Consider the following 26,861-nt stretch of genomic DNA (forward strand, 5'->3'; position numbering starts at 1 on the left):
AATTTTATCTCAAAACTAACATTTTCATAACATAACCCAAAGAAATTCATGGTAGACCTCATGAAATTCCTATTTCGCATCTACAAGTGACATTGCAAAAGTTACATTTTGGTGTGCCTTATTTGCAGTTGATAATAACGTATTGCCCTGTTATCAAATCTGACGCCCAACTGTAAAACTGTAATAGGTATACCCCTGTTTGGAGAGATCTCCGGGTGAACATATCCAAGTCTTTATTAGTTCTGATTGGGGGCAAACCAGCACTCATCTCGGGCACTCCAGTATCCCGAGTCCTCCAAGTACCTGGGGTTTCATATCTTCTTGCTTCCAGATCTCATGAGGCATCTCAATTTCACCCCTCTGGAGTCCAAAATGAAAAGCAACATACAGAAGTGATCGCAGCTTGCTATGCATTTGATGGGCCGCATCATCCTTTCAAAATGATGATTCTCCCCTGCTTCCTCTACATATTTTAACATTTCCCACTACCAATACCCCCAAGCTGGTTCTGTGCGCTTAATTCCAACCATTGCTCCTTTCTTTGGTCAGGCGGTTGCTCCCATGTAGCGTTTCCCAACCGTCAACAATCTCCATATGATGGTGTGCTGTGGATGATGGGCCTCAGCTCCTATCAGGCCTCTCAATTGATTGTGATCAATGACTGGCTTAGCTGTGGGTTGGATGACTGAACATACAGTGAGGAACTTTCCTATGAGTTTTGACCGCATTGTGGATATGTTGTATGGCACTCCGATAAACCCAGCAACCTCCCTGACATCACCCATGTGATCTTCCTTTGCTGGCGTTCTGCGTCACGATTTGTATGCTGGAAAGTATTGTTGATGGGAATGACATCTGTGGAGTAGGCGCTGGCATCACCTCACTGCTGGCTTAACCACACAGCTGGCTTATAGGGCTTTTCTAAATTTGACATGATCAACATCTCAGTCCTTGAAGATGTTTGGAGGGGGAAACATTTTTTCCTTCCAGTAACTGGAGGATCGCTATGAGCTCAATCGAACACAGTTCCATAAATATATGTAGCTACACTGCACTATTCATCCCTCCAGACACGGATATCGGAATTTAATCCCCTAGAGGTCAAGTTGATGGGTCACATGGGTAGAGGTGCAATTTCCCAGGTTGATCGGTGACTTATTGAGAATGCTCCACGCGATTTTGAAAAGCTCTGACTACGCTAGGCGGGTTGGGTTGGCGAGCTTAATGAGGCCCGTTGGCGGAAGGCGCAGTTGGCTCCACGTATGCTACCTGTTTCTACTTGCCTTAGACGGATTCAACTGAATTATCTGCATATGAGTTACCTTACCTAATTACATTTGCACCAGGCTGGAAAAATTCCCCAGCTGGTCATTTTTCGCTGTTCAGAAGCCCTGCCCGCTTTTTACAATGCTGTTTGGGCCTGCCTGACCATTTCCATGTAGTGGCAGCGAGTGGACAGCAAGCTGTCCAAGGTCCTGGAGTGGATCTTGACTTGACCTCTAGAGTGGCCCTGCTGGGAATGGTTGACTAGATGAGAGGGTCCCGGGCTAACTGCACATTTGTTGTGTTGCCACATTGGTGGCTAAGAGGGATATTGCTCAGCGATGGAACTCCCACAGCACCAAAGCTAGAGTAGAGGGCAAGAGTGGACTGGTGCGTTCAACTTGAAAAGTCTGTTTACATTGCTTGAGACTGTCCACAGGAACATGACAAGATACGGGTGAGGTCGGGGGGTGCATACTAAGGGCTGCGAATGTGATTTGTTCATGGCTGGTTACATTGTGAAAGTGAAATGCTAATGTAATTGTACTTTACTTGGTAGTTTTAAAAAACTATTAAAATGTGTTATAAAAATCTATAAGAGGTTTTATTCACCACTAAGGCTTACCTTACTCACACATGATGCTACAAAATAATTTGAAATCTATGTTCAACAGCAATACAGCAACAAAATATCAATAATGAATAATTATATGAACAATTTACCTTTTTTTTGCTTGCTTTTAGCAGTGTTCCAATATACTCCTTTTTTTCTTTTCTTACAAAGTTATTTAATTCAGGGTTCTTCAGCTTATTTCTATAAATTATATGTGAAGACATCTCGCCTCTGATACAGCCTTGTATATTTCATATAGCACTCCGTAAATTTATGCATAAAGATGCACAAATAACATTCCATACTTAGATTATAATCATATAAATGAATTAAACAGTATTGAAACCAGCTAATTCTACCACTAATATAGTTGGACAATAAAATCATACAAATATTGTTCTTACTAGCACTTCAGGAACAAATATAGACATAATAAAGTTACACAAACATCTTTTTAATGGCATTGAATATCTGTGTTTTGCTATGTAATCGCAATCCAATTTGCTCTTCCTTCTATAATTTGCTAGTTTCCACGCTTGTAAATCATTTGGTTTAGAGGTCTCCTATTACTTAAAATTGTTGAACATTCTAATGTGAGTCATGTTTAATGTTGCTCATTCATGACGAGAAAACAAACATCTGATATATTTGTCCTAGCTTATACAATGAATTACATGCCTCTCCATGCTGATTACATATGTTTGGTAAAAGTGTAAAAACATGCTGGAGATAATAAAACATAAAGCTTGGAGATATTTGCATCATTAAGATGTAATTGGGTGTTTTTCAGGGTCACCCAATGAATACTTTTAAGTTTGGCGAACATTTTGAACTTTACATGTACATTTGTTCTTTGACACTACAGATACGGTAAAAGGTCCAATCCAGAGACAACGCTATCTGATGTTTGGTGGAGGGAAAGCACAGAAAATCTACCCAGAACTCGGTAAGATATAGAATTTTCTTTCTCATATCAAAAGTTCCACAACTCCACCAAAAAATGTGTTAAGCATTTCTAACTGGGATATAATGCAATTCAATTTATTAAAGTTTTGGAACTCCGATGAGGTCCACTTAAAAATTACACACCAATTAATACATAAATTGCAACAAAACTATGTGGTAATACAATTGGAACAAGACAGACAAAAATGTCAACGTATAACAATTTCAAGGGATACAAGTTTGGAATTTTAGCAGCCAACAACCAGAATTGTGCAAATAGCAATTAGAAAGCAACCGAGACAACGTTTTACGCTCTTTCATGAAGCAAAGTTTGGAATTAGCAGCCAACAATGAGAGAACAGGGCATATCCTGAACTGTGCAAACAACAAGTAAAAGGAGCCTAATCATGAGCAGGTTTACAATTTGAGATAAAAAATTAAATAAGCAACAGCCGTTAAAATGAGGGCTAAATAGTGCAAAATACATTTGTAATCAAAATAGGATAAAATGACTAAAAAGAGGGTCTGCTGATCAGAAAATAAAATCCCACTTGGAAAATATGCAGTTAAAATATGCACATAAATTCCTTAAAGAAATTAAACAATTTTACACACACAGCTTAGTTTTTAGGATTAAGAAGAAAGTTGCGAGCTGAGGCTACATCCTTAACACCATTTTGTAAAAACATCGGCCTAAGCCAGTGACAACGATAAAAGGTCAGTGCCGGACAAACGAACAAAACATGGTTCAAGTTCTGGATATTCAGTTCACAGAAATTGCCATTTTTTCGAATTCTGGGACCAGGATGCTGTTAAATCATTTAGCGGTAGGAGATTGAATCTAAATGAGGAGAACCATCGTCTTGTTCCATGATCTAAGTTCCAGGTTAAATATTTCTGAGGCAGTTTCTGGGGAAGTAATTCTTGCTATTATCTTTAATCTCTCTTTAGTATTACACAACTCAATATCTCTATTAAAGCTGATCCTCCCACTTGAGTTTTTTACGAAAGATTTAAATTCTGATAGAGGGAGTGAAATCGCAGATTCTTCCTGAATACAGAAAATGTTTAAAGCCAAAGAGAAATCTTGACCTACAGAGTATTTCCCCCCATACCACCAAAAATGTCCTTACACATGAAACCTCTTGGGGATAAAAATTCACTATTTTTTAACTTGTATCCCCAACGTAAAACTCTGGATATACCTTGAATATAGGTGCGTATTAGTCCAAATTTCGATCTTATAGCAGCTGAAGGAACTAGCGTATTAAAATTACACAATTTACGTAAAATCTAGCCTTCTATCCTCTCCAAAAAACTCCACTCCTTTACAGGGATTGATTCAATAGCATATAATAAGGTCGATGGAATTTTTGCTTTCAGCACCGCCAGTAGATATAAAAAAGGCCTTCTCCGGATTGTGCTATAAAACATGCGCAGACCATTAGTGTGAGACATAGCTTTACTGGTGCTGTGTTCCATATGGGATTTATTCTTCGTATTGCTCGCAATTATTTTCCCTAGATATACATATGAATCAACCACCTCCAACTTTTCAAGACCAATGTGCCAATTAAATTTACATAATTTTCTGCTTCTGTTACATTTCAAAATTAGAATTTTACTTTTGGAAACATTGATCTTTAAGAAATGAACCGCGTATAATTCTGCAATGATGACAACTTTTTGTTTAGCCATATAGGAGTAAGATCCATCACGACTATATCGTCTGCATTAAGGAGACCTATCTTTGGGGCATCGCCCTCTCGCTGAGAGAGACAGTCGGGTAAATCTGCTAAATATAATGAAAATAGTAGAGGGGCTAATAGACAACGTTGTTTCAGGCCATTTTCTATTGGAATTACAGGTGTTAATCCTTGGTTTCCTCCCATTAAAACCAGACACCAGGTTTGAGAATGTAAAGCAATGATTAGGGACAGCAGGGGAGTAGGTAAACCCAAAATTATTGTAGTTTCCTCCAAAGGAGCGGCCATCTACCTCATCAAAGGCCGTAGAAAAATCTATGAAGGCCATGTAAACATTTGATCTGCGAGATAGCGTGTATTTCTCCTCTATTAATTTCAGCATGGTGATATTATCCAATGTCGAATGATTTTTCTAAAACCTGCTTGTTCTTTAGGGAGGACCTTATTCTCCATGACCCATTCCGTGAGATGATCAAGAATACTGTGTGCAAATATTTTTCCCACTGCAACTAGTAAAGCTATTTGCCTATAGTTGCCTGGATAAGATCTCAGGTATTAAAATGCTACCAGACCACGAGGGCAATATCTTCCCCTGAGAATAGCAAAAGTTAAACAAAGGGACTAAAAACGTAGCCCACAGAAGTGGTTCCTTTTTGATTACCGTCATCGGTATTTCATCCGGACCCATTGCTCCTGGGGATCTCCTTTTTTAAATAAATCCTACTATGTCACTCACAGAGTGTACATAGTTGGATAAGTGTGTTTCCAAAGGGTCAAGTACAGCAGGGAACAAACTAGGGGAGTTAATATTTGCTGTGTATAGTCCTACCAAGTGGATTTTCCAATCCACTTCTTTAACAGGAATGGGAAGAGATTTCACTCTTGTGCGTCAGCAGTCTGCAATTACTTCCCAAACTTTTTAGAGTTGTTTTTGGAGGCTGCCTCTTTTAACTGCACCCATGCACCATCTTCCTTTAATTGCTTCAGAGAGCGTTTTTTCCTCTGCCTTTTCCTCTTCAGTAAATTGATTAAATTACTACGTTCATTAGAAAAGTTCAGGAACTGGGCCCTCACCTATTTGTTATTTTAATCCAATGCTCATTCTAAATAGGGAAATTAAGATTTTTGTTTAGTTGGAGTACACAATGATTTACATAATGCTGCCAAAGAACCAATATTACGGGAAAAAACTTCCAAAAAATCAATTTGAAGCGAATCATATTCATGCAAAACTAGATGGTGTTGATCTTTTATCAGAGCTGTTAAATTTGCTTTTACTATGGCTGTTGTTTGAGTGTTCCAGTGGATTCTACCATTATTTACATTAAACTCTACATTACTGCCTTTAAAATTCCATGGACCTACCTTGGCACAAGTATAATTAAATTTAAAACAGATCAACATATGATCCTGAGAATCTTTAACATATACATTAATTGCCTGAATCAAGTTAGACTCATGAAAGAATTCATTATAAGACCAACTAAAATTTGTGCTAAGCAAAATAGCGACTCCTCCTTTAGCATGTCCTCTATTCACTTGGAGCGCAGGCCGGCTCCGCACTATATAATCTTCAATGGACCAATCTATTGTGATCCAGGTCTCTTGTAAGCAAATTATATCTGCGCTCTGATCCTTCAATAATGAAAGTTTATCTTTATTGGAGTTTATGCCGGCTGCGTTCCAAGATATTACAGAGATATTCCTGCTAGGAGGAATTCCCACATTTTAAATCTAAGGATTTGTTTTTATTGAGGGCGCCTGCCACCCAACTCCATTTTTTATCTTCCTCACTTATGGGAGTATCAAACTGACTCTTTTCCTCTTTGAGTAGCGAGACCCTCCTGCCTTCTATTCCTAAGGTAACCTGCAAAATACTTTCTTTCTTCGCATGGAGGAAGCCCTTGTTAGTGACCTCAGAATATGAATTAGACTTCTGATTTTGAACCACTTTTTTTGGAGCTAACTCCACTTCAGGAATAGGAATATCAAAGCCACAACAACGTAATTTATCACTATGCAACGTTATCAGATGGGAGATAGCTTTAGATGTAAAAGCTCCCCTAGGATTATTATACTTTTGGACCTGAACCAGAGAAAGGTCATTGCTTCGGATCATTTGAAGGCCGGGAATTTCGGCGAAACATCCTAACAAAAAAGATCTATTCATAAATGGTTTGTGCTAAAAAATAAATGAAAAATCCAGGGAGTAAGGTACAGTAGGTGAATGGTGGATCTGACAATGTACCTCAGAGTTATTCTCAGTAGCATTGTAGAGGATATTAGTACCTACAGAGGAAGCACATAAAGAAGCATTAGGGTTCAGGATACTCTGACAATGTACCTCAGAGTTATTCTCAGTAGCACTGTAGAGGACATTAGTACCTACAGAGGAAGCAAATAGAGAGGCATTAGGGTTCAGAATACTCTGAGCAATAGTAGGCAACTTATAACAGATACCGATGGCTCATGAGAGAGATGAGTTGGGGTACTTAAATTCATAAGAGAAGTGCAAGGTCCCAGAACGTTGGATTCAACTAGTCCATCTTCCTTCTTCAAGTCATTTTGAGCCTGGGATATTGGTAAATTAATGATTACATTAGGGTTAAACCTTAGTCTTTTTGCCCTTTTTTCTTTCTTCTTCATACTGATGATATTGCTTTTGTTCTTAGAATCTTTTTCTTTGAGAGAGGCGCCATCAGCATTTAGTCCCTCCTCCGGAGAACACATAGGTGGATTTATGCCTGTTTTTAGAAAAATAGATAACACTCAATGGGGTATGCATAGCTTACCCTCTTTCTCTTAAGCGACAGCTGTAGAGACTCCCTCTGAAACTAAACTCTCAGGATCAAAAAGTTCTTGGAGAATAGAGGAGTGTAAATTATCAAATATATCTTCGCTTTCAATCGGTTTCAATTTTCTTTTCCTCCTAAATAAAGGCTTACCAGCATGCACACTAACGTCCCACCCTTTAGCAAGGTGAGGAAAGGAAATATAAAGAGGATGTGGCTGGTTAATATTATCCTCTATAGTTACAGGGGGCGAAGACCTTTTAACAGTATTTGGCATACAGGAGGGAAGGAGGTCAGATTTACCCTGTGCCCAGCTTTGCTCAGAGACTAATGTCTTGGTCAGTGTCAACGGAGAATCTAAAATGGAGTCGGAATTATTGACTCATTTCTCCATTAATGCTAAAATAGAAGATAACACTCTTTCCAAACAGAGTAATGAGTCCGACAACAACTTTTTTGACTCTGGCTTATGAATTAAGGGATGGAAATGCAGGGATATATCAGGTGTAATCGAGCCTCGTGTGCCTAAAACGCTTGTTCTACTGGGTGTACTGCTGAACAGTTGCATTTGTACTGGATGCCCCTGAGAAGGAGCACAGGTATTGAAGGACAAGAAATTAGCAGGGTTAGGGTGTCTGGATGACTCTAAATTAAGTGCACAGAGCAGCTTTGAGGGCTGATTCAGGATAGTATTGAAATCAGGAAGATCATGGAGCGTAAAATCTTCCACTATAGGAACTCTAACATTCGAGGCAAATTGAGGTACCCCTTCAGGATGAGAGACTTCATTTGCCAGAGAATGGGTAGTTACATTTGCCAGAAAACAGTCAGTTTCCCTAAAATCCAGATCTTGGATCTTGGAGATCCACCATTTTTGGGTAAAGAATTAGTGGATACTTCTGTAGGTAAGTTTCCAGGAGCTGCCCCAAACTCACCAAGTACTTCCCTAGTAAACTCCCCCATCCCTGCTGCCATTAAACTTATATCCTTTTTAGGGAAAAAAGTAATAGAATTAAAACTTTTAAAAATATTTATTAGTAATGAATTGTTTCTCAAAGGATTAGCTTTAGTTTTTTACACGCTCTTGTATATAGCACTCTACCAGAGCGCAGTTTATTTGCAGTCATGACTTGAACCTCACAGCCAAGGACCCTTTCTTTTTGTACCTTGGCCAGGATACAGGTACAAAAAGAAATGTGTAGCTCCTATTTGCGAATGAGCCGATGCGCCGCTCATGCAACACCGGACATCCACTAAGAACACTACCAAGGTAATAAAACTGGTATCCCAATAATAATCCGGTAGTCCTGGAGTCCTGAACAGGCCCAAACTGATCAAACTGGTCAAACAGGGCACCCAGAAGTCCCCAGGGCTGAAGTTATAGGCGTCTCCAGGCTCACATCTATAAACAGCTCCCTACCAGTCCCTTCCGATACCTCCTAGGCTCCGAGGCTCCAACCAGTCCGGGGCTCCAACCAGGTCTTCTTAACCGCAGCTCACAAGGAGGTACGGGGGTGCAACGATGCACAAAAACACAGGTAGGCAACTCGCGGCTCCTGCCGCTCAAAAGGACCACTCACTGTTCCCACTGCACAGTAGAACAATTCAAGGCTCTCAGTTGTGCTCAACGATGTTCCTGCCACGAGGAAAGACACCTTGCAGCACTTTGTAGGCACACAAAAATACTCGCGTCCAACTCGCGTCTGCTCGACTGCGACGACACCAACTCCAGTAGGTCACGCCACAATATACGCCACAGTATTCACAATACAGGTTGAGGAAAGGTATAAGAAGGTTCACAAGCTCGCTTTAACTTTCCAATGAAAGTGCGCATACAGCTCTAAGTCTCCGCTGGGTAACCTGGATATCCTGTAGCACTCCCAGAAAAAGCACTCTTGTTCAGTCGCAGTCATAGCGCTGTTGACAGTTACCAGACACTCCAATTCCTGTTCGGGCGGAGGGGGCGCCACATAAGAGCTAAGTAGCACTAGGAGCACTGGGGCCGCTGGGGCCTGCTTGATCATTTGCTCCCTATCCTGAAAGTCCACAGCCCATCTGCTCCCTCTGTTCTCTGTGCACCGATTAGCTCTGTTGCAACAAGGAGTTCGGGCAGGCAGTGCTGGTATTGGCAGCGCTTGTGCAGCTTGTGCACAGGTTCGGTGCACAAGGGGAGCAGGGGGCAAGAAAGCGGCAATAGTGTTAACAGCTCCGAGGAGGCGTTCGGACTGTAGGGAGTGCGATAGAGCCACGGGACTCCACGGAAGTGGACACCGGCTATGCTAGCCGGCTGTGACTGCTGTGACTGCCAGTGGTTGCCGATTATCGGTAGTTGGCGTTTGCCATTGCCGGTCCTCAGTACCTCATTTTCCTCTGGTACCGCGGTCATGGACTGCCGGTCTCGGAAACCTCAGGAACCTCGAGAAGCACTGCCGCAGCAGCCTCTCCTCCACAATTCGTGCCTCTGAGCATCTGCGTATCAGCGGAAAAACGTACTACTAACTGTTCTTTTGCAAATTTAGAGTTGATCTGTCTGTATCAGTTATATACAGTCATATTAAAAGCTTTATATGACTATGGATTTTTTTTCTAAGGAAATTAAAATATAGACTGGGGAATGAGATTACAAAAACAATATAAGGCCTCATTACAATATTGCCCGACCTTAGGTCAGCAGTTCCAACCTCTCAATTTGGATGCAACAACATCCATTATGCTATAGCAGCTTGTGCGGAGGGCGGAAAAGGACCGAAGTACAAGCTGCCATAGCAAAATGAATATTTGGAAACATTACCTACACAGTGTGGAAACCTCACGGTGCCTGCCATACAGGGTAGGAATGTTTAGGTGCCCCCCCCCCCAGGCCCCATTGCAGCGGGCCAGGAGGGAAGGGGTACCTGCTAGGGGTCCCAAAAGCAATTTTCTGACAGCCTTTCCATGTCGAAACAGCCGACATGGAAAGGCTGTTGGAAAATGACATCAGAATCCCGACGGTGGAGCCGAGGGTGGCTCTGCCGTCATTAGGGTATTATGGTGTCTTATGGCCCCTCCGCCCAATGCCTCTGCCCACCGCATCGTAATGTGGTGAGCGGACCGCAGGTGCAGATGTCGAAAGGACTGCAACTGACAGGTGGTCGTCGGTTGCGGTCCTTTCAATATCAGAATCGGCCCCATAGTATCGCTTTACCTACAAATGTTGGTGTTTATGAAATCTGTATATATCAAGATTATTTACATCAGGTAAACTCACAGTTCTTTTAGTAATGATCATAAATCACAGTCATATTGCTAATCCTGTGTCACACTTGGGAATCAAAGGTCAATGAAAGTGAGATGAGGGAACTCAGTACATGTGTGGGTAACAAAATGTGCATCAACATTGTAAATAAATATCAGATGGACAGGGTAGAGGTATGAATAGCATGCTAATTCAAGGCATTTAATCCAGAGTATTTGAAGGAAGCACCTGAGATCGGCCCTGGACCAGGGTTCAATTCCCCGCCTCGGCGGGTCTTGGGCTCAAAAATTCCACGGACTCGATAATTCTGGCTCCGGTGCCTTCTCAACTCACGGGTTCACACTCTGCGACTCTGGGCAATAGCTTGCTTAATCTCCACAACGGCCCCTCGCGGCGGGATGCCTGGCTTTCACCTTGTGGATACCCTGCCGGGGTTATCTCACAGGGGAATATCAGGACGGGTTCCCTAAGCAAGCGCCGGGAAACCCACTGCGGGTAGCTGTGCGCTATATAAGCTCAAATACAAATACCTGTTAAGAGCCTGGATATATATTCTTAAAGTCCATATTACCATTCAGATTTTTGTACATTCCTAGCCAAAAGTTTGGCATTTTATCTTTCAGTTCCTCAATGGGCTAGTACTTTAAATGACAATGTAGACCTTTTTTGGAAAATTGATACATTATTTGCAAATCTTTACTCTACTGAGAACCTTGCCCCCGAGTCATAACAAATGTGAGACGGACTAGGGGGAGTGGTTGGAAAATTGGAAATACATAGTTCTAAATGGATGAGGTTAAGGCAAATTGAATGAGGGGTTTAATGAAGGGCAAGGTGACACAAAACACAGATGCACATAAGAGTAAAACAATTGTAGTTTGCAAAATATACATTAAAATCTACTACTGTAATACTACTGACAAAACAGGCTCAAATGTACTCCTGCCTTGCCTTAGAATAAGCCATCCATCACATATGGCAAACAACTAGTACTGCAACACACTCCCATAGAATTGATTGGAAGCAGGCAATAACAACAACACATAGGAAAGCCTATAAAATAAGTTAAATTACATTTTTTTACATAGAAAAATATTTACATTCATTTTAATATAATTATAAAATATTGTAAAATATAAAAATCGGTGTTATTTTTTTAATACAGAAAATAACACTTAAATAAAATATATGGGGAGTTTTTTATTTCAACAACAAATTACATATTGAATAACTTATAACTTTAATCCAAGATTGTGTTACATTCAACACAAATGATGTAACAGGTAGGGGAGGAAAAATGTATATTTAACTTTTTTCACTTAAAAAATAAAAGAAATATTTAATTAATTTAAAATGTGTTCATATTTTAAGTTTTATTGCAGTTCTGTTATCTCTTGTTACTGTGGTAGTCCTAGGCGAATAGATGTTAATCTAAATTAAAAATAGGTATTATTTCCTTTATGCTTTAATTTAAAACACGTTTTCTTAAGAAGACGTGGGTCTGAGAGCCCTATTACTTTGAATAGGGGGATCTCTACCCCAGTGGCAGAGATTTCCACAAACAAGCAGAAAGTCACCATTAGTACCTTTTTGATCATTAGTCTAGTCATAGGAGTCTCTACGCCTTCTCTTGAGGGGGTCGAGGCACGTATGTCTACATCTAGCTGTAGATAAATGAAGTACTGGAAGCCCCTTTTCCAGTACAAAACCTGTGCTTCTCAGAACACAGACACCATTTCAATATGGTGCAGGGGTGTTTCCGTTGGCACATGGCACCCTAGAGTGCATCAGCACTGGGGGAGACAAAAACAGCACCATCTCTTCATAGACCTGGCACTGTTCTTCTCTCATCCTTTAATGCAGTGCAGAACAGCATTTTAAGTTGCCGTGCTGGGTTGTGCCAAAACTTAGTAAATGCACCGAGATCAGTTGTAAGTCCTCCACATCCCTCTTCACGAAAGAAGCAAAAAAAATTCCTATCTAATAATTCCTCTCTTACTGAAGACTTGGCCTCGCCCCACTCCCTGGTTCTCCACACCCTCTATTTTGAAGGCTGTAACTTGCCCAAATCTTGAACCTATGCTTCCCTTCACCTCCCTCGTTATTCTACGCATCGCTTCCTTGGGGATAACTGTGTCACTAGTCCTTCCACTCTGCACTAGTCCTCCTACTCTCCACCCTCCTTCCTTAACTACCTCATTACATTTATGTACACTGCTGCTCATACTCCTCTTTGTTTTACTATCAATTTGTACAGCTATTTTGACACTTTTATGTAAATCTGGTACTACTGCTATTCTGCTTATATACTCCCACTATCCCTGGAGTGCTATATATTTTTATTTTCTCTCTCTGTACCTCGTGTTACTGATTTAATTTCTACTTCGTAAAGCACTAAGCTGCAATGAACTCGAGCGCTAAATGCCATGTGCCTTCAGAGCCCCAGGCTAATCTATGCATCTACTCTTCCTCAACCTGGCTACTCCATTTTCATAGCTATCTCAGGACTTTCTACTCTCATGTATCCTACTGTCCTTTGGACTATCCTTCTAGACAATTGTTGCTGTGCATTTGTAATAGCATTTTATGTAACTCTGGTATGTGCTGATATCTTGTTCTTTTTTCCCAGGGTACACCGTTTGCATGTTTACCGCTACTATTTATATTTTTATGTACCTCTAGTTATTATTTTTGTGCTTATTTTTACCTCGTGTTATTATTGTTGTGCTTATCTTCACCATTATTATATATATCTATATATCTTCCATTTTTTCACTGCTATATATATATGTGTGTGTGTGTGTGTGTGTACCCCTATATACCCCATGTTATTATCATTGTGCTTATTTTTTCTATCACTATGTATATTTCTAAGCGCCCATATGTTATTATTGCTGTGCTTACTCTAGAAAGCACTCTGATACCTTTGGGACAAGTTTGGGCTATAGAAAACTCACACATAAATATACGCCATTGCACACACCAAAGACGTGTTTATTTTATATAACAGCTTGCACACTGATAAAAAATATATATATTTTGACTACAGCCAGTAATCTCACTCTAGAATAATCATCCACTTGTTAAAAGGATGGCACTGCTAAATCTTGCTTCCCACTCTTTGACCAAATATGCACAGTACATAAGTACTAAAACACCAATATTACATTATTTTATTAACTACTCCCTAACAAATAAAGCAATATATAACATCAACTGTTATATAATAACCACCAAATGTTTAATGTACTCGCCAACAAAATAATTATAGAGTAATTGCCATAAGCAATACAATCACAAAAATATTCACAGACATCCAAATTCAATGGTGCTATTTTCACTTTAACCAGTCAGGTGCAATCTTCGAAAATCACAGTTAGCATAGAATATTCCATGAACAGTGATTTCAGATTTAAAAAAGTTATCAGCCTTAGCTTTTGTCCCTGTTCTGGAAGTTATTAAACATTATGATTTAATCAACAAAGAAAAAGGGGTAAAAGTCAAATGCCCGGCACTCTTAAATCTCTTCAGGCCAGTTTTACCACTGATGTAATATTAACTAAGCTTATTTTACACAGCCATAGGCAGTGTAAAATATATGAAATATTCACAGTAAGATAGTTCATAAAACCTTCCGATATTAGAATGTAGTGTTGGATAAATACAGCCATCGAACCTTTCTGATAGATATCATTTACATTTTAATGTGGTCTTACCTCAACCGAAGAAGGGATCCTGTTGCCATTGTTCTCGATGCCCGCTACAAGAAGAAATGGAAAAAAAGATTTTTCAAAACTGTTTATGTGAAATGGAGCAGAAATTAAACTATAAACAACTACAAATACAATTTACCCTTTTTTAAATATGAAATTATGGCAAAATATTTAAAAAATATATAGTGTGTATTTATTTTACAATGTGTATTACCTAAATAAATTACGTTTGAAATGATTGAAAATAATTTTTGACTAAATCTTATACAGACCAAAGTTTATTGTAATTGTATGTGATATCTTTATTTGCTTCTTTAAAAATACATAATAGAATTTGTTTATGTTTTTTCTTTACTTTACAATGTTTACAGACTCAGAACATACCTAACAACATTTTCTAGCTACTTATACTTTTGTAACACTTTAAAAAGATAGCAATTGTATCTGTAACTACCTAATCTATGAGGCCTATCTGGTCTTTTGCTCCATCTTAGGTACACAAACTTGGTGGACAATGTTAAATTATAAAAATCGTAATAATATTAATAATGACGGCAATAGTAATAATAATGATAATGATAATAAGAAGAATAACAATAATGTTCCCATATTTACAAACTCTCCGAAGCATCCTCGCAATCATTGATGGTCTTGTCTTATTTCCTAACACCAGGCACCATTACGAACTGGTGCCCATGTTTGTTCAACAAAACAACAGTTAGAAAAGGGTCTCAGGGAATATTTAAAGAACTTGCGTGGATATACTCCCATTATGGAACAGATACTACACAAACCTATCCACGGGTCCACACATATCAATCAAAGAGAATCTGAAAGAACAAATTCCACCTCACTACCAAAGGGAACCATGTACTTGTCCTTAGAGCAATTGGAAGACCTAATCACAAGAACGGATTCCCATCAGTCACCAATGGTGCCATGCTTTAGCATCATCTGGGTCTTCTCCTAGACTCACGGTAGTGACTCCAAGGGCTACTCCCCTAACAAGAGCAGGTGGAGATGACTCATGGATGTTAAAAATGAGGACCTATTGATTATGTCCTAGAAATGTCACGAGTACCTAACTGACCTACTGTTGTGCACAGTTGTTAACTGTGACAGGAAAAAAATGCAGTGCAAAAAAACATATATTCAAAGAGTGGATTAAAATTGAGCAATGAGAGAAAAAATATTTAATGATATCTCTCAGTGCTCAAATCTAAAAACAGTGCAAAAAGACAGCTTTCAACAAATGGCTGTCATGGTAGTTAACAGCCCTGTTCTCTCATTGCTCAATTTTAATCCACTCTTTGAATATATGTTTTTTGCACTGCATTTTTCCTCCCACAGGGACCCCCAAGGCCAAAAAAAGCATCACAAAATATATCAAATCAGCAAAATTCACGCTGGGTGTGTGAATCCTGCTGAGAAAATAAAAACATTTTTACTGAGCCCCTGGGTGGGCCAGGTCCCGGGGGCAAAGCCAAAATTAAATAGCCGAGGCCCACGGGCCCCCCCCAGCCCGCCACCTCCCCGGGACTATGCAAATTAAATGTGGGGCGTCGCACAGGCCCCCCGCAGCCCCGGGGACCGTCATCTCCTCGGGGCTTATTTAATTGGATGTGGGGGGGCTCCCCCGCCCCCCCAAGCCCCAGAGACCACCACTTCCCCCGGCTTTATTTAATTATGTGCTGGGGGCACATGGCCCCCCGCAGCCCCGGGCACCGCCACCTTCCCGGGGCTTAAATTAAAATAAAATAGGTGTGGAGGAGCTCACGCCCTGTCATAGCAAACACTGCTTTGGTTTTTGGAAGCGAGAGCAGGAAACCTGGTCTTGCTTCCAAAAACCAAAGGAGAATTAGTTTTGCACAAGGGGAGCTGTATGTCAGAAGCTCCCCTTCTGCAAAAGCAATGCCGGCTCCCGCAGGACGCAGGGAACCGGCGGGACCGAGTGGGCATTGAGACTCACCCCATGATCCCCAACGCAAAGGGCCGGCCCCAGGGGATGGGTTCCCTGGGCCAAAAATGGCCTTGGGGATGGGGGCCACGTGGACCCCATCCTCACACATTTAAATTAAAAAAAAACGAAAGCCAGGTCTTGGGGAATGGGGTCCCTGGTGCCAATAGTGGCACAAGAAGGGGGGCCACATGGCCCCCTTCCCATTTGTTTTTTTTAAAACAAGGAAAATAAAATGCTCAGGCCCTGGGGTATGGGGTCCCCAGGGCCCAAAAATAATTAAGTGAAAGTGGGGCCACACAGACCCCCTTCCAAAAACAACATTTTAAAAAGACGACATCTCGCCGGAGGCCCCGCTCCCTCCCTACAGCACTCTGCAAACCCCTGGCGCGTTCTAAGTTGGAGAATTAAGTCCCCTTGAATATTGAGGTTCCCTGGGGCCAACTAGCCAACCAGGTACCTCCAGTAAGCCCCACACAATGGGATTGCAGAGAGGTGGTCCCAGGCCACAACCCCTTTTTACACCACTCTGCGAACAAGTCTCATGACGCACTGCGGGTGGAGTGATGAGGTCCTCTTGTGTCCTCAGGACACAAGTGGACTTCATCCCCTAAGTGTTTAGCCAAAAATAAATTGTGTAAACCTTGGCTCTGGAGTGCCGCGTCTTTTGTGACAAAAATAATATATATATATATCTTCAAGGTACACAAATGTGAAGTTAAGAATAGTACATTTATACTCAGCTACTCAGCATTTTTGTCATCGATATTGTTGACACTATTCGGGTACTACAATATTTTTGCTGTTGATATTTAGAGTTGTAACCTATTTTTTATACCTTTCTTATTAGGTTTTTGTTCAGACTGTAAATTATTTGGGATTATTTTCTTGAGTAATATTTTTACCTGGCTATACACTCAATAACAATATAGAGTGTCTGAAAATCACCCTGTTCATGCTTTTTGAGACTCTGTGCCAGAGTTATACTTTGGCAGATTGGTACTCTATCTTAACACAATGGATCTTGTGTCTGCCTTATTACAAGTGTCAAATGCTAAATTAGGCCATCTATCAACATATTTAAGTTTGATTCTATCACAGAAAGCAAAGTGATGTTCTGTCAGTTTCCAGGCATAGGCTTCCCTCATGGTGCCTGACTTAAAGATTGATCACTTCTTGTGCAATGTTAGAGATTATTATCCAGCCAACTGTATCCTTTGTGACTGCATTTAGCACTAAAGAGCTAATTAATATGTTTACACCTGTGAGTAGGTCTTATGTAAATAGGAAAAAGAAAAGGGTTTTATGCAGTCAAAAAACCTAAAGGTGGACCAAGGCTGTCAATTACTCTTTGTCATCTCTTGTTCCATGCTGATGTTGCTGATGACTTATTGAGCTGTGCTTCCAGCTCTGTAGTTCAAGTACCTATGTAGAACAGTTTTCTGCCAACTGCTGCCTACAAAACATCCTTGTGTTTTGAATTGGGAGAATAGATTGAGTAAAGTGTTCCTAGAAATGGACTGTCCTTGTGTTTGCCAGAATAAACTGACTCCTTTGTTGCTTAGCTGATAGGTGGCGAAAAATGTCAAGGTTTTGTGCGTCGCCACTGATACTGGACTAACTAATGATGTCAATGCAAATAGACACTGCTGTGCAATCAGTAAAAATCTTGTCAATACCTGGTTTTTGGTCACTATGTGCATCTTCATTTAGACATATAACATTAAATTCAGATTCAGGAAACTGAAAAGCTCCACCCTTGAAAATAAGCTTTTTCAAGTTCAAGAGTTGAATCTAGCAGCTGGGTTTCCTTTTGCGTATTTTTGTGTTAATGGGAATCCTACATGGGTACATTGTTAAAGGAAACTTCAATTATATTTAAGTGGCTTCGTACCTGGTCATCCACTTCTTCCTTCAGTCTACCACTGTTACAAAGCAAATATTGGAGATCATTTGCTCTTTCTCAGTGCCACTAGAGCCTTATCAATTAATTTTTTGAGAATGTAAAGTTCCTCCTTTTTCAGACTATTTAAAGTTTTGTCCCTTTCCACTCTTCACCTGATTACACTGAGTGTAACCTTTAGGTTTCAATCCATGAATGGACGGCCTGCACCTCCTATCCAAGTAATATGCGGTGAGTTATCCATCACCATACATAACATATATTTCTTGATATTGACATATAATTATCATTCTCTAGTCATTAGTGTTAACCGTGTTATTTCTTTTATGGATAAAGAAACAGATTACATTATTTTTCAGTTTTTAATCTGACTTATTGTCTATAACAGGGTATTAATAGTGACTTTGCACCTCCATTGACATTTTATCTCAAGTCTCTTTTTTTCTCTTGTACCATCTTTAAGTCTAATTTAGTCATCATATTGCTCTCTCTATTGTGCATCCCCTCTTTGCATTTGGATTCTGCTTCATGGACCCTCTTGTCTCCCATCTAACCACAGTTCATGCCCTTCTTGTTCAGTATTGATACCACTACCTCTGTCATGAAACCCAGACCAAAGTATTTCAATTAATGTTTAGTCTCCTACATGATTACCCGTTTCATTTTTACTTCTATAGTTTGGACTCTACCCGGTTCAGACAGAACTAGATCTTTCATTTTGGCTAGAATAATCTTTGTTGGTTTAAAGCCACTTTACAAAAGTATTCCTTCAGCTAACATATTTGATATTAAGTTCCACAGACACTGTACTTGATTTTGCCTTAGTATCCATCGATATAAGTTCTTTCAACTCACATGGGTGTTTCCTTGTCTTAGTCTGAAAAAACAGTCAATACTGTTTAAAAACTCTTTTTTAGTTCCTCTACCTTCAGTACCTTTTTAAAGTTGCTTTCTTTTATCCTCCTCAAATATTTCTTAAGATCCTCACCTTTGTATTGAAGAGAGTAGCTTGATTTTCCAGTTGTATGATTCTCGCCTCCATGAAGGGGGAATTTGGTGCCGAGACATTGGCAACTCCTTTCAGGAGTTAACTTTTCTGCCATGGAAACAAATATTTTAGCCAAAAAAGGCCTGTGCAGCAGCATTCTGTCTATACTGTTGCCTCTATGGATAAGTAGATTTCACTCTCCCATTTTTTAAGGCAGTTTCCTGTACTCATGCTACTAGACTCACACCATCTATCAACTAGTGTATCTTCATTTAGCTTTCATTGCCCTAAAATGATTCCATGTCACAACATTTGTGATATTCTAAGATGGGTATTTTAGAGGGTGACTCTTTGGGTTGCTGCTTCTATCTTGGCCACAAGCCACTCCACCCCAGCTGTAGTCTCGTTTTCCTATAAGCGGGCTTTGCCATGAGTAGATAATTCATACTTTGGGAAATTAGGCTAATAGAAAGTACCTGGATAAGAGTCAATATGTTGAATGAACTATGATGTTGCAAACATTGGAGTGGGCTGTTGTATGGAGAGCTGCTCTGTTAGCCATATTTAGGTAATACTGTTTCATTGGAGAAAGATTTTGAAAAACTTTTTCATGTGTCATTATCTGCACATTTATTTATTTATATTGTGCATTCACAGTTATTTTTTGTAAAAACTTTGTTTTTTATGCCCGGGGGTCCATGACACATTCCCTGGGGGTCGAAGGCAGAATTTTTAAAAGCACTGCAAAGTTAATTGTTTAAACAGCAGTTTTTCAGGCAACAATAAGGGTCAAGGTAACTCCGGTGATTAATATACCTGTCGGAGAGAGATGGGAGTTTAGTCTAGTGGCAACTTTGACTCATCTAAGGTAGCGCAGATGGTTAATATGCCTGCTGCAAAGATTGTGTATCATGCATTTTAAAGAACAGTATTTTATGTGCATAGCTCAGTGAGTTACTGCTTTTGTCACAGAGATTCTTTTGTTATTGTGCCGTTCATAAGTGAAAATCATAATTAGCACAGTGAGCTATAAACTACCATCAAGGAGCTGCATACAAGCTGCATGGTTCAAGTATGTAAGTTATGTTTTTCCCCAGTCTTTCAATAGCCTGATGCTGCTAAAAAAAAAAGGTTTGATTGGGTAGAAATAAATTCCTATTGTTAAAGTCAACGCTAACCACTGTTATGTTCTGAATCCTGAGTTTGTGCTTCTCCAGGCCAAGCACTCTTAACCATTGCGTACCAGTATGGATGACATGCGAATCCTACACCTTGTTAGTCCCCTTTGTCTTATGCACCTGTGATTCATTGTTTCTGTATGTGTGTGATGTAAAGGGCTCCAACACCCTACAATGGTATAAGTGGTGCTATAAAACATGAAATACATGTGACAGAGGGGCTAACGAGAGATGTAATGTAAGGTGCACTTATATAGCACAACTGTCACCCCAAGGGTATCCTGGTGCTTAGGTTACTGAGCAGCAAGTGTCAGAGCTGAAAAAGGCACGGTCTACTCTCTAGGAAAGAATCTGGTTTGCAATTCCTTCCTAAAGTATGACAAGGTGTTCATATATCTAGGCTCCAAAGGAAGTGCATTCCAAAGTCTAGCTGCTGTGTAGCTAAAAGATCTGCCTCCCATTCGAACTTTCTTAACATGGGGAACACAGACCAGATTCGTGGAAGATGAACGCAAAGATCTAACCGGCACTGAGAGGCACTGTTGAAAGGTGATAGTGAGAGAATCATTGAAGAGCCCCAACTAAGACTGTTGTATACTGGTGCACAGTGAGGTCATCATTTACTATGCTTTAAAAGATAAAAACAATTGAATATATAATGACAAATGTGGTGTAGAATGCATAATTTGTTCCCACATTTTCGGGGGGGGGGGTAAAGCCCCTCTTTGCATATTTTTTCAATTTAAAATAAAATCTGTGGTAATTTGAGTATTTGTTTGGTGTATACTTGTTTGTGTATTTATGCAAATTACTGTTTTAATGTTTGAAATTTAAATCGTACAAATCACTTGGGTGTCCCCGGCTTCCAGTAGTGACTCAGTACAGAGGAGTCAAAAAGTTGGGAACCACTGCTCTAAAGAGGCTGATAAAAACCACCCTCATCTGTCTCTTTGTTTAAAAAAAATATTTTTGCTTCATCAGAGAAAGAAAAAACAAAACATTTCAGTTCAAAAATTTTTGCTTACCTGGCAATATCTTGTCATGAAACCCAGTAACTTTGTCAAAGTTACAGTATGATGGACCATAAGAGAAGGGATGCTGTTTACAAAAAAAAAGTATATTGCAGAACAAAAAGAAATGTAGGGCCTGTGCATGAGGAAGGTGGCAACATTGATTCTTCACCTCTGGTGGCTGAACCTTTTCGTCTGTCAGGCATCCCACTAGTCAACAGGACACATATGTCCCCGCATTCGGGTCCTCCACGGTGCAGCTCTAACTGACATAAATGGTGGTGTAGTGAATGATCAGTCAAGGGTGACTGATCTATTGCTGTGTCTGCAGAGTTAACTTTATGAAACAGTATCACAAGAAATGTTTTGTTGTCTTTAAATTGTAAATGTAGCACCCATAATCACCTGTGGGACCCCTCTACTTCCCTAGTTTGTAGACAAACATTTCAAAATCCACCTCTGAAACTACATTTTCAGAGAATGCCTCTTAGTGGAGAAGTGTGGCTCACTGGTTAGAGCAGGCAGACCCTGAAGCAGAGGTCAGACCCGGGACCAGGGTTCAATTCCCGACGCGGCAGGGTCTTGAGCTCAAATGTCCATGGACTCGATAATTCTCGCTTCGGTGCCTGACCTAATCATGGGTTCACACTCTGCAACTCTGGGCATTAAGCTTGCTTAATCTCCACAACGGCCCCCCGTGGAGGGATGCCTGGCTTTCACCTTGGGGATGCCCTGAAAAGCCAGGACGGGTAAGCGTGGAAGGGTATACTCAGATGTGAGTCCCTTGCTCATTGCACCATCAGGATTCAAGCAAGCCGGGCCGAAGACGGCTGAAATGCCAGAAACCGGTCCCCGGAAGCTTGTTTCCTTCCCAGTATAAGAATTGGCTTGGTAGTTTGGTTTGCCCTGTTCCCATCATGCACTGGGACAGGAACAGACTAATTTGCATGTAGCCAGGTTCTGAGCTGGGATGGTGCAGTGAGCTAAAAAACGGTGATGGATCAAGCCCTGATCTTTGGACTGGGTAAGAGTGGTCTGCTTAATTCAGACACTCTGTTCATCACCACCCCCTTTTCTGAATCATTTTGTCCACCATAAGCGTGGAAGGGTATACTCAGATGTGAGTCCCTTGCTCATTGCACCATCAGGATTCAAGCAAGCCGGGCCGAAGACGGCTGAAATGCCAGAAACCGGTCCCCGGAAGCTTGTTTCCTTCCCAGTATAAGAATTGTCTTGGTAGTTTGGTTTGCCCTGTTCCCATCATGCACTGGGACAGGAACAGACTAATTTGCATGTAGCCAGGTTCTGAGCTGGGATGGTGCAGTGAGCTAAAAAACGGTGATGGATCAAGCCCTGATCTTTGGACTGGGTAAGAGTGGTCTGCTTAATTCAGACACTCTGTTCATCACCACCCCCTTTTCTGAATCATTTTGTCCACCATAAGCGTGGAAGGGTATACTCAGATGTGAGTCCCTTGCTCATTGCACCATCAGGATTCAAGCAAGCCGGGCCGAAGACGGCTGAAATGCCACAAACCGGTCCCCGGAAGCTTGTTTCCTTCCCAGTATAAGAATTGGCTTGGTAGTTTGGTTTGCCCTGTTCCCATCATGCACTGGGACAGGAACAGACTAATTTGCATGTAGCCAGGTTCTGAGCTGGGATGGTGCAGTGAGCTAAAAAACGGTGATGGATCAAGCCCTGATCTTTGGACTGGGTAAGAGTGGTCTGCTTAATTCAGCCACTCTGTTCATCACCACCCCCTTTTCTGAATCACCTGGCTTTCACCTTGGGGATGCCCTGTAGGGGCTATCTCACAGGGAAAAGCCAGGACGGGTTCCCAAGGCAAGCGCGGAGATACCCCTTCGGGGGTCGATTCTGGCGCTATATAAGAAACATAATAATAATAATAATAGGTGGAGGAAACATCATTGTCATGGCGGAGAGCTCAGTATATGCCAATGTTGCCACACTGGCGGCCGGAAGAAAATGCAAGCAAAACGAATTCAGCCAGCTAGCATTTTGTAATAAAAAGTGAGCTACATATATTGAATCTGCAGTTTAAAATTGCAACTATTATATATGCAGGATTTAAACCATATTAAAAGGAAATATGATTAACGCTGTTCTCTACCTTTGTTCTAGGTTTGGAGAACTTTCCATGTGGTGATGGACCGCGAAGCACAACACCAGCATTCCCCTATTTTTAAAACCACATTTCAAGCAGATTTCTTCACACCTCCAAATAGAGCCAGAGCATGCAGGCATTACATTGAATTCTGTTGAGCTTTTTCTCTTCGTTAAATTGTACATAAATGAATTTAAATAAATTATTTGAGCATTCAAAATTGTTACAGAGTAACACAAATTAGCAGTTATTGTTACATTATTTTTTTAGCTTTGAGTTTCAAATGCACCCCATCTCCCCTATCGCCCCAGCCCTCTAATAGCATGTACAATTATCATTTCATGAAATGATATTTTTCGTACATGGTTCATTTACTTGGTTCATCTAGTGTATGCAGATCACAATATTTGTTTATATCCGGTTAATTATGTTTGACTATCAATGATGTTCAAGCTATGATGCATCACTCAAGAAATTAAATCCTGTAAAGTACTTATTTCACACTTAGTTTCAAACCATAATTGTGTTTCTCAGAAACACTCTGATCAGCAAAATATTAAGATTACATTTAATCCAGTAACATTACATTATTTTTAATGTCTTTTTTGGCAGTGCTGTTTATAATTACTCAACAAACGTGCCTCCATTTTTGTTTAGAAAATGCTGTTGTTTTAATTCAATGTTTTATTTTACTCTTCTACATTTCTGCCATGTTACACTCATCACTGCTTTCTCCGTGGATGCTTGTCACTACCAGTCAAGCAAGCACATACAAGAATGACAAGATGAAGAAATGTATTTAACGCGTAGTTTCTAGAAGTTTGCAAACAGAGAAGACATTATTCACGTGTAAAACCTATTGATGAAAATATCCAAATAGCATTAATTATACATTAACAATTTCTGTAGCTGATATTTTGAGAGGTGCACTGTTATTAGTTTTCTTAAATTACATTGCATTGTTGATAACGACTAAATCATGTAATTGTCATGAGGTAGGTTAATGGGAAGGAAAAACAAGGCGAGAAGAAAACAAGGAACTAGTGGTTTGGGGAGTTTGTACCCTGCAAGTGTTAGTTAGGAAAGATAAGAGAATGCAGTGATATAAGTTCACGGGGTTTTGAATTTTCCATAAAACCTACTGGAACAAAGACTAGCATCCTTACAATAGCTGATCCCCATTCCATAACCAATAGGAAATCTTTGACCGGCAAAATTACTTTTCATTACTCAGCTTCCCTCAATTGGCAGAAACATGGTGAACCCTCTCTGAGCATTGTCCTAATCTCTGGTTCTGTTCTCGGGTACAGGTCTAGAGTGTTCCAAACTCTGGGCCTGGATTAGATTTTGGCTGATGGGTTACTCCAGTGTGATATTTCGGTGTACATGATATCCGTCACCGTTGAGACTAAATCGGTCCCTCACCCAATTCAGGAAATCCAAGAGGTCATTTTTCTGATGAATTTTCCTTGTGTCCTTGACCAAAGAATTCCATATAGAAATTCCTGCCCCATCCGGCTACACTTTAATGACCTACGATTATTTTGATTGTTGATGTTGTCACAAAAAATAAGGCAGGATGATCATAACAGGAACGAGCCAAGATTGTAAAGAATATTGTATGATGTCACTCTAGGTTAACTGAAGGAGTGATGAGGACCCATCTGCAATTCTCCTTTATCAGTTTGGTAAAAAAATTCACTTTCTGCAGAGCATCAAATTTGATCCATGTTTGACCTTGTGTAAAAGGAGTGACAACACAGGCTTCAGTCTGGGACTTTTTAAAATACAGCAGTTTGCAGAATCTTTCCGTCCATGTGTTAAACTCTAAATGATGCATCTGGAGTGTTAGAATTGGCATGTAAGTGGGCCTCGTTCATCGGATTGGTATCAGCTATTTATATATTGGGGACATTTATAAGGCAGATCGTTCCACAAGACCTCAAGCTACCCGGTGGCATGGTAATTAAGGAGATTTACGAATTTGGTTCAAGGCCCAAGAAGAGAGCTATGTCCTCAACACTTTGCTGAATCTGGAGAATTGGTAAATGTGTCTGAATTGTTGAGGGGCAACATTTGAAAAAGTTTGAAGCCAATCTTCAGATCTTTAGTCTCCACAGGTAGTGTGTGTAAATGAATCAGATGTAATCAGTGTGAAGTGGCAAGAACAAAACACAGTATTTTACAGTGAGAGTGTGAGCCTAAGTTAGCAGTACATTGTACGCAGCATGGGCAGCAATCAAGAACCTTTTGATTACAAATTCTAGGAAGAAAAATTATACAATACAGAACAGCACCACTTTCTCATAAGCTCAGTTTCCATAGTGCTAAGGTTGGTTAACAGGCATGGTTTTCTGCTTCTGGGGGGAGAGGTATTTCCGCCAGTTAAACCATAATGAAATCTGTTGTCCTTCTGTGAAACAGCCACCATTAATTACCGCAGTTGTTAAATTTCCTCTGTCAAATAATCAATGTGCATACTGTCTTCTCAGTGTCCCACGATGATCTTGGTTAAGGCCCATCATATTCGGCAAAGTAACTTGGAAACAGGAGGTAAAGACGTATAGTATGTTTGCATTTGGTTAAGTGAGAAATCATTGGCTGGATCTAATTTTTGCCACATTCCAACAGACTGCCAATTGGAGTGAAAAGATGATTCTTCTGTGGTAGTTATGAATAGCCCGGCACAGGTCTACAATCTGATTTGCATTAAGATGGATTCAGCTGGTCATTTTTTGTCCACTAGCTACACCTCGGAGACAACATTTTAATTTTATGGAGACTCCTCTAGGCGGTCCATTCTATTCTTCAGGTATCCCAAACTGAAAACTCTGCATTAGCTGCTAAAGAGACATTTGTATTCGTGCAAATGTGTTGAATGTTACAGTTGACTTTCATCAGTGAATTGAAATCTCTGGATCCAGTGTTAAAACTTCGGCAGAAACATGAATTAAAAAGCTGAAGCTACAATAAATGACTAACTTTATGTGTAAATGTGTTTATTCTATTCAATAAAAAGATGAATATAAAAAAAGAGCATTAAAGATGGATTTTCGTGACCTAGTATGAACATATCACTTCGTTGCTATAACTTTTATTTCTGCAACAACCAGTTGAAGCAATTCTTGAAAGTTTAACGTTGTACTATCATTAAACTATCTGTGCTTCCTGGAGAGTGTACACTTGCAGGTCTGTTTTTTCACTGAAGTTTAATGCATGGAATCCTAAAAGTGAAGTTTTGCCAGAAATATTGAACTGGGGAGACTGATTATTATTCATCTCTTTGTACTTGTATTGTGAACTGAGACTGCTTGCACATTATGATCCTTGTTATGCAAAAAAAAGTGTTAATCTTCACCCGCAGATATATACCCACATGCTGTGCAGATGTACTACTTTTTTGCATTTACAAACAATCCCAAAGGTACGCCGA

The 26,861-nt window shown here is 40.2% G+C and overlaps 1 protein-coding gene across 1 annotated transcript in view; it reads left to right on the forward strand.

Moving 5' to 3' along the window:
* Positions 1-26,606, forward strand: part of NPY (neuropeptide Y) — a 63,157-nt gene extending 36,551 nt beyond the window's left edge. The window contains exons 3-4 of the mRNA XM_086941757.1: positions 2,742-2,822; positions 23,446-26,606. Coding sequence (XP_086797883.1) covers positions 2,742-2,822; positions 23,446-23,470 — 106 coding nt within the window. The 3' untranslated portion in view covers positions 23,471-26,606. The remainder of the gene's footprint in view (positions 1-2,741; positions 2,823-23,445) is intronic.
* Positions 26,607-26,861: the final 255 nt, after the last annotated feature.

Source organism: Lissotriton vulgaris, chromosome 10 (assembly GCF_964263255.1).
Source record: "Lissotriton vulgaris chromosome 10, aLisVul1.2, whole genome shotgun sequence".
Classification (NCBI taxonomy): Eukaryota; Metazoa; Chordata; class Amphibia; order Caudata; family Salamandridae; genus Lissotriton; species Lissotriton vulgaris.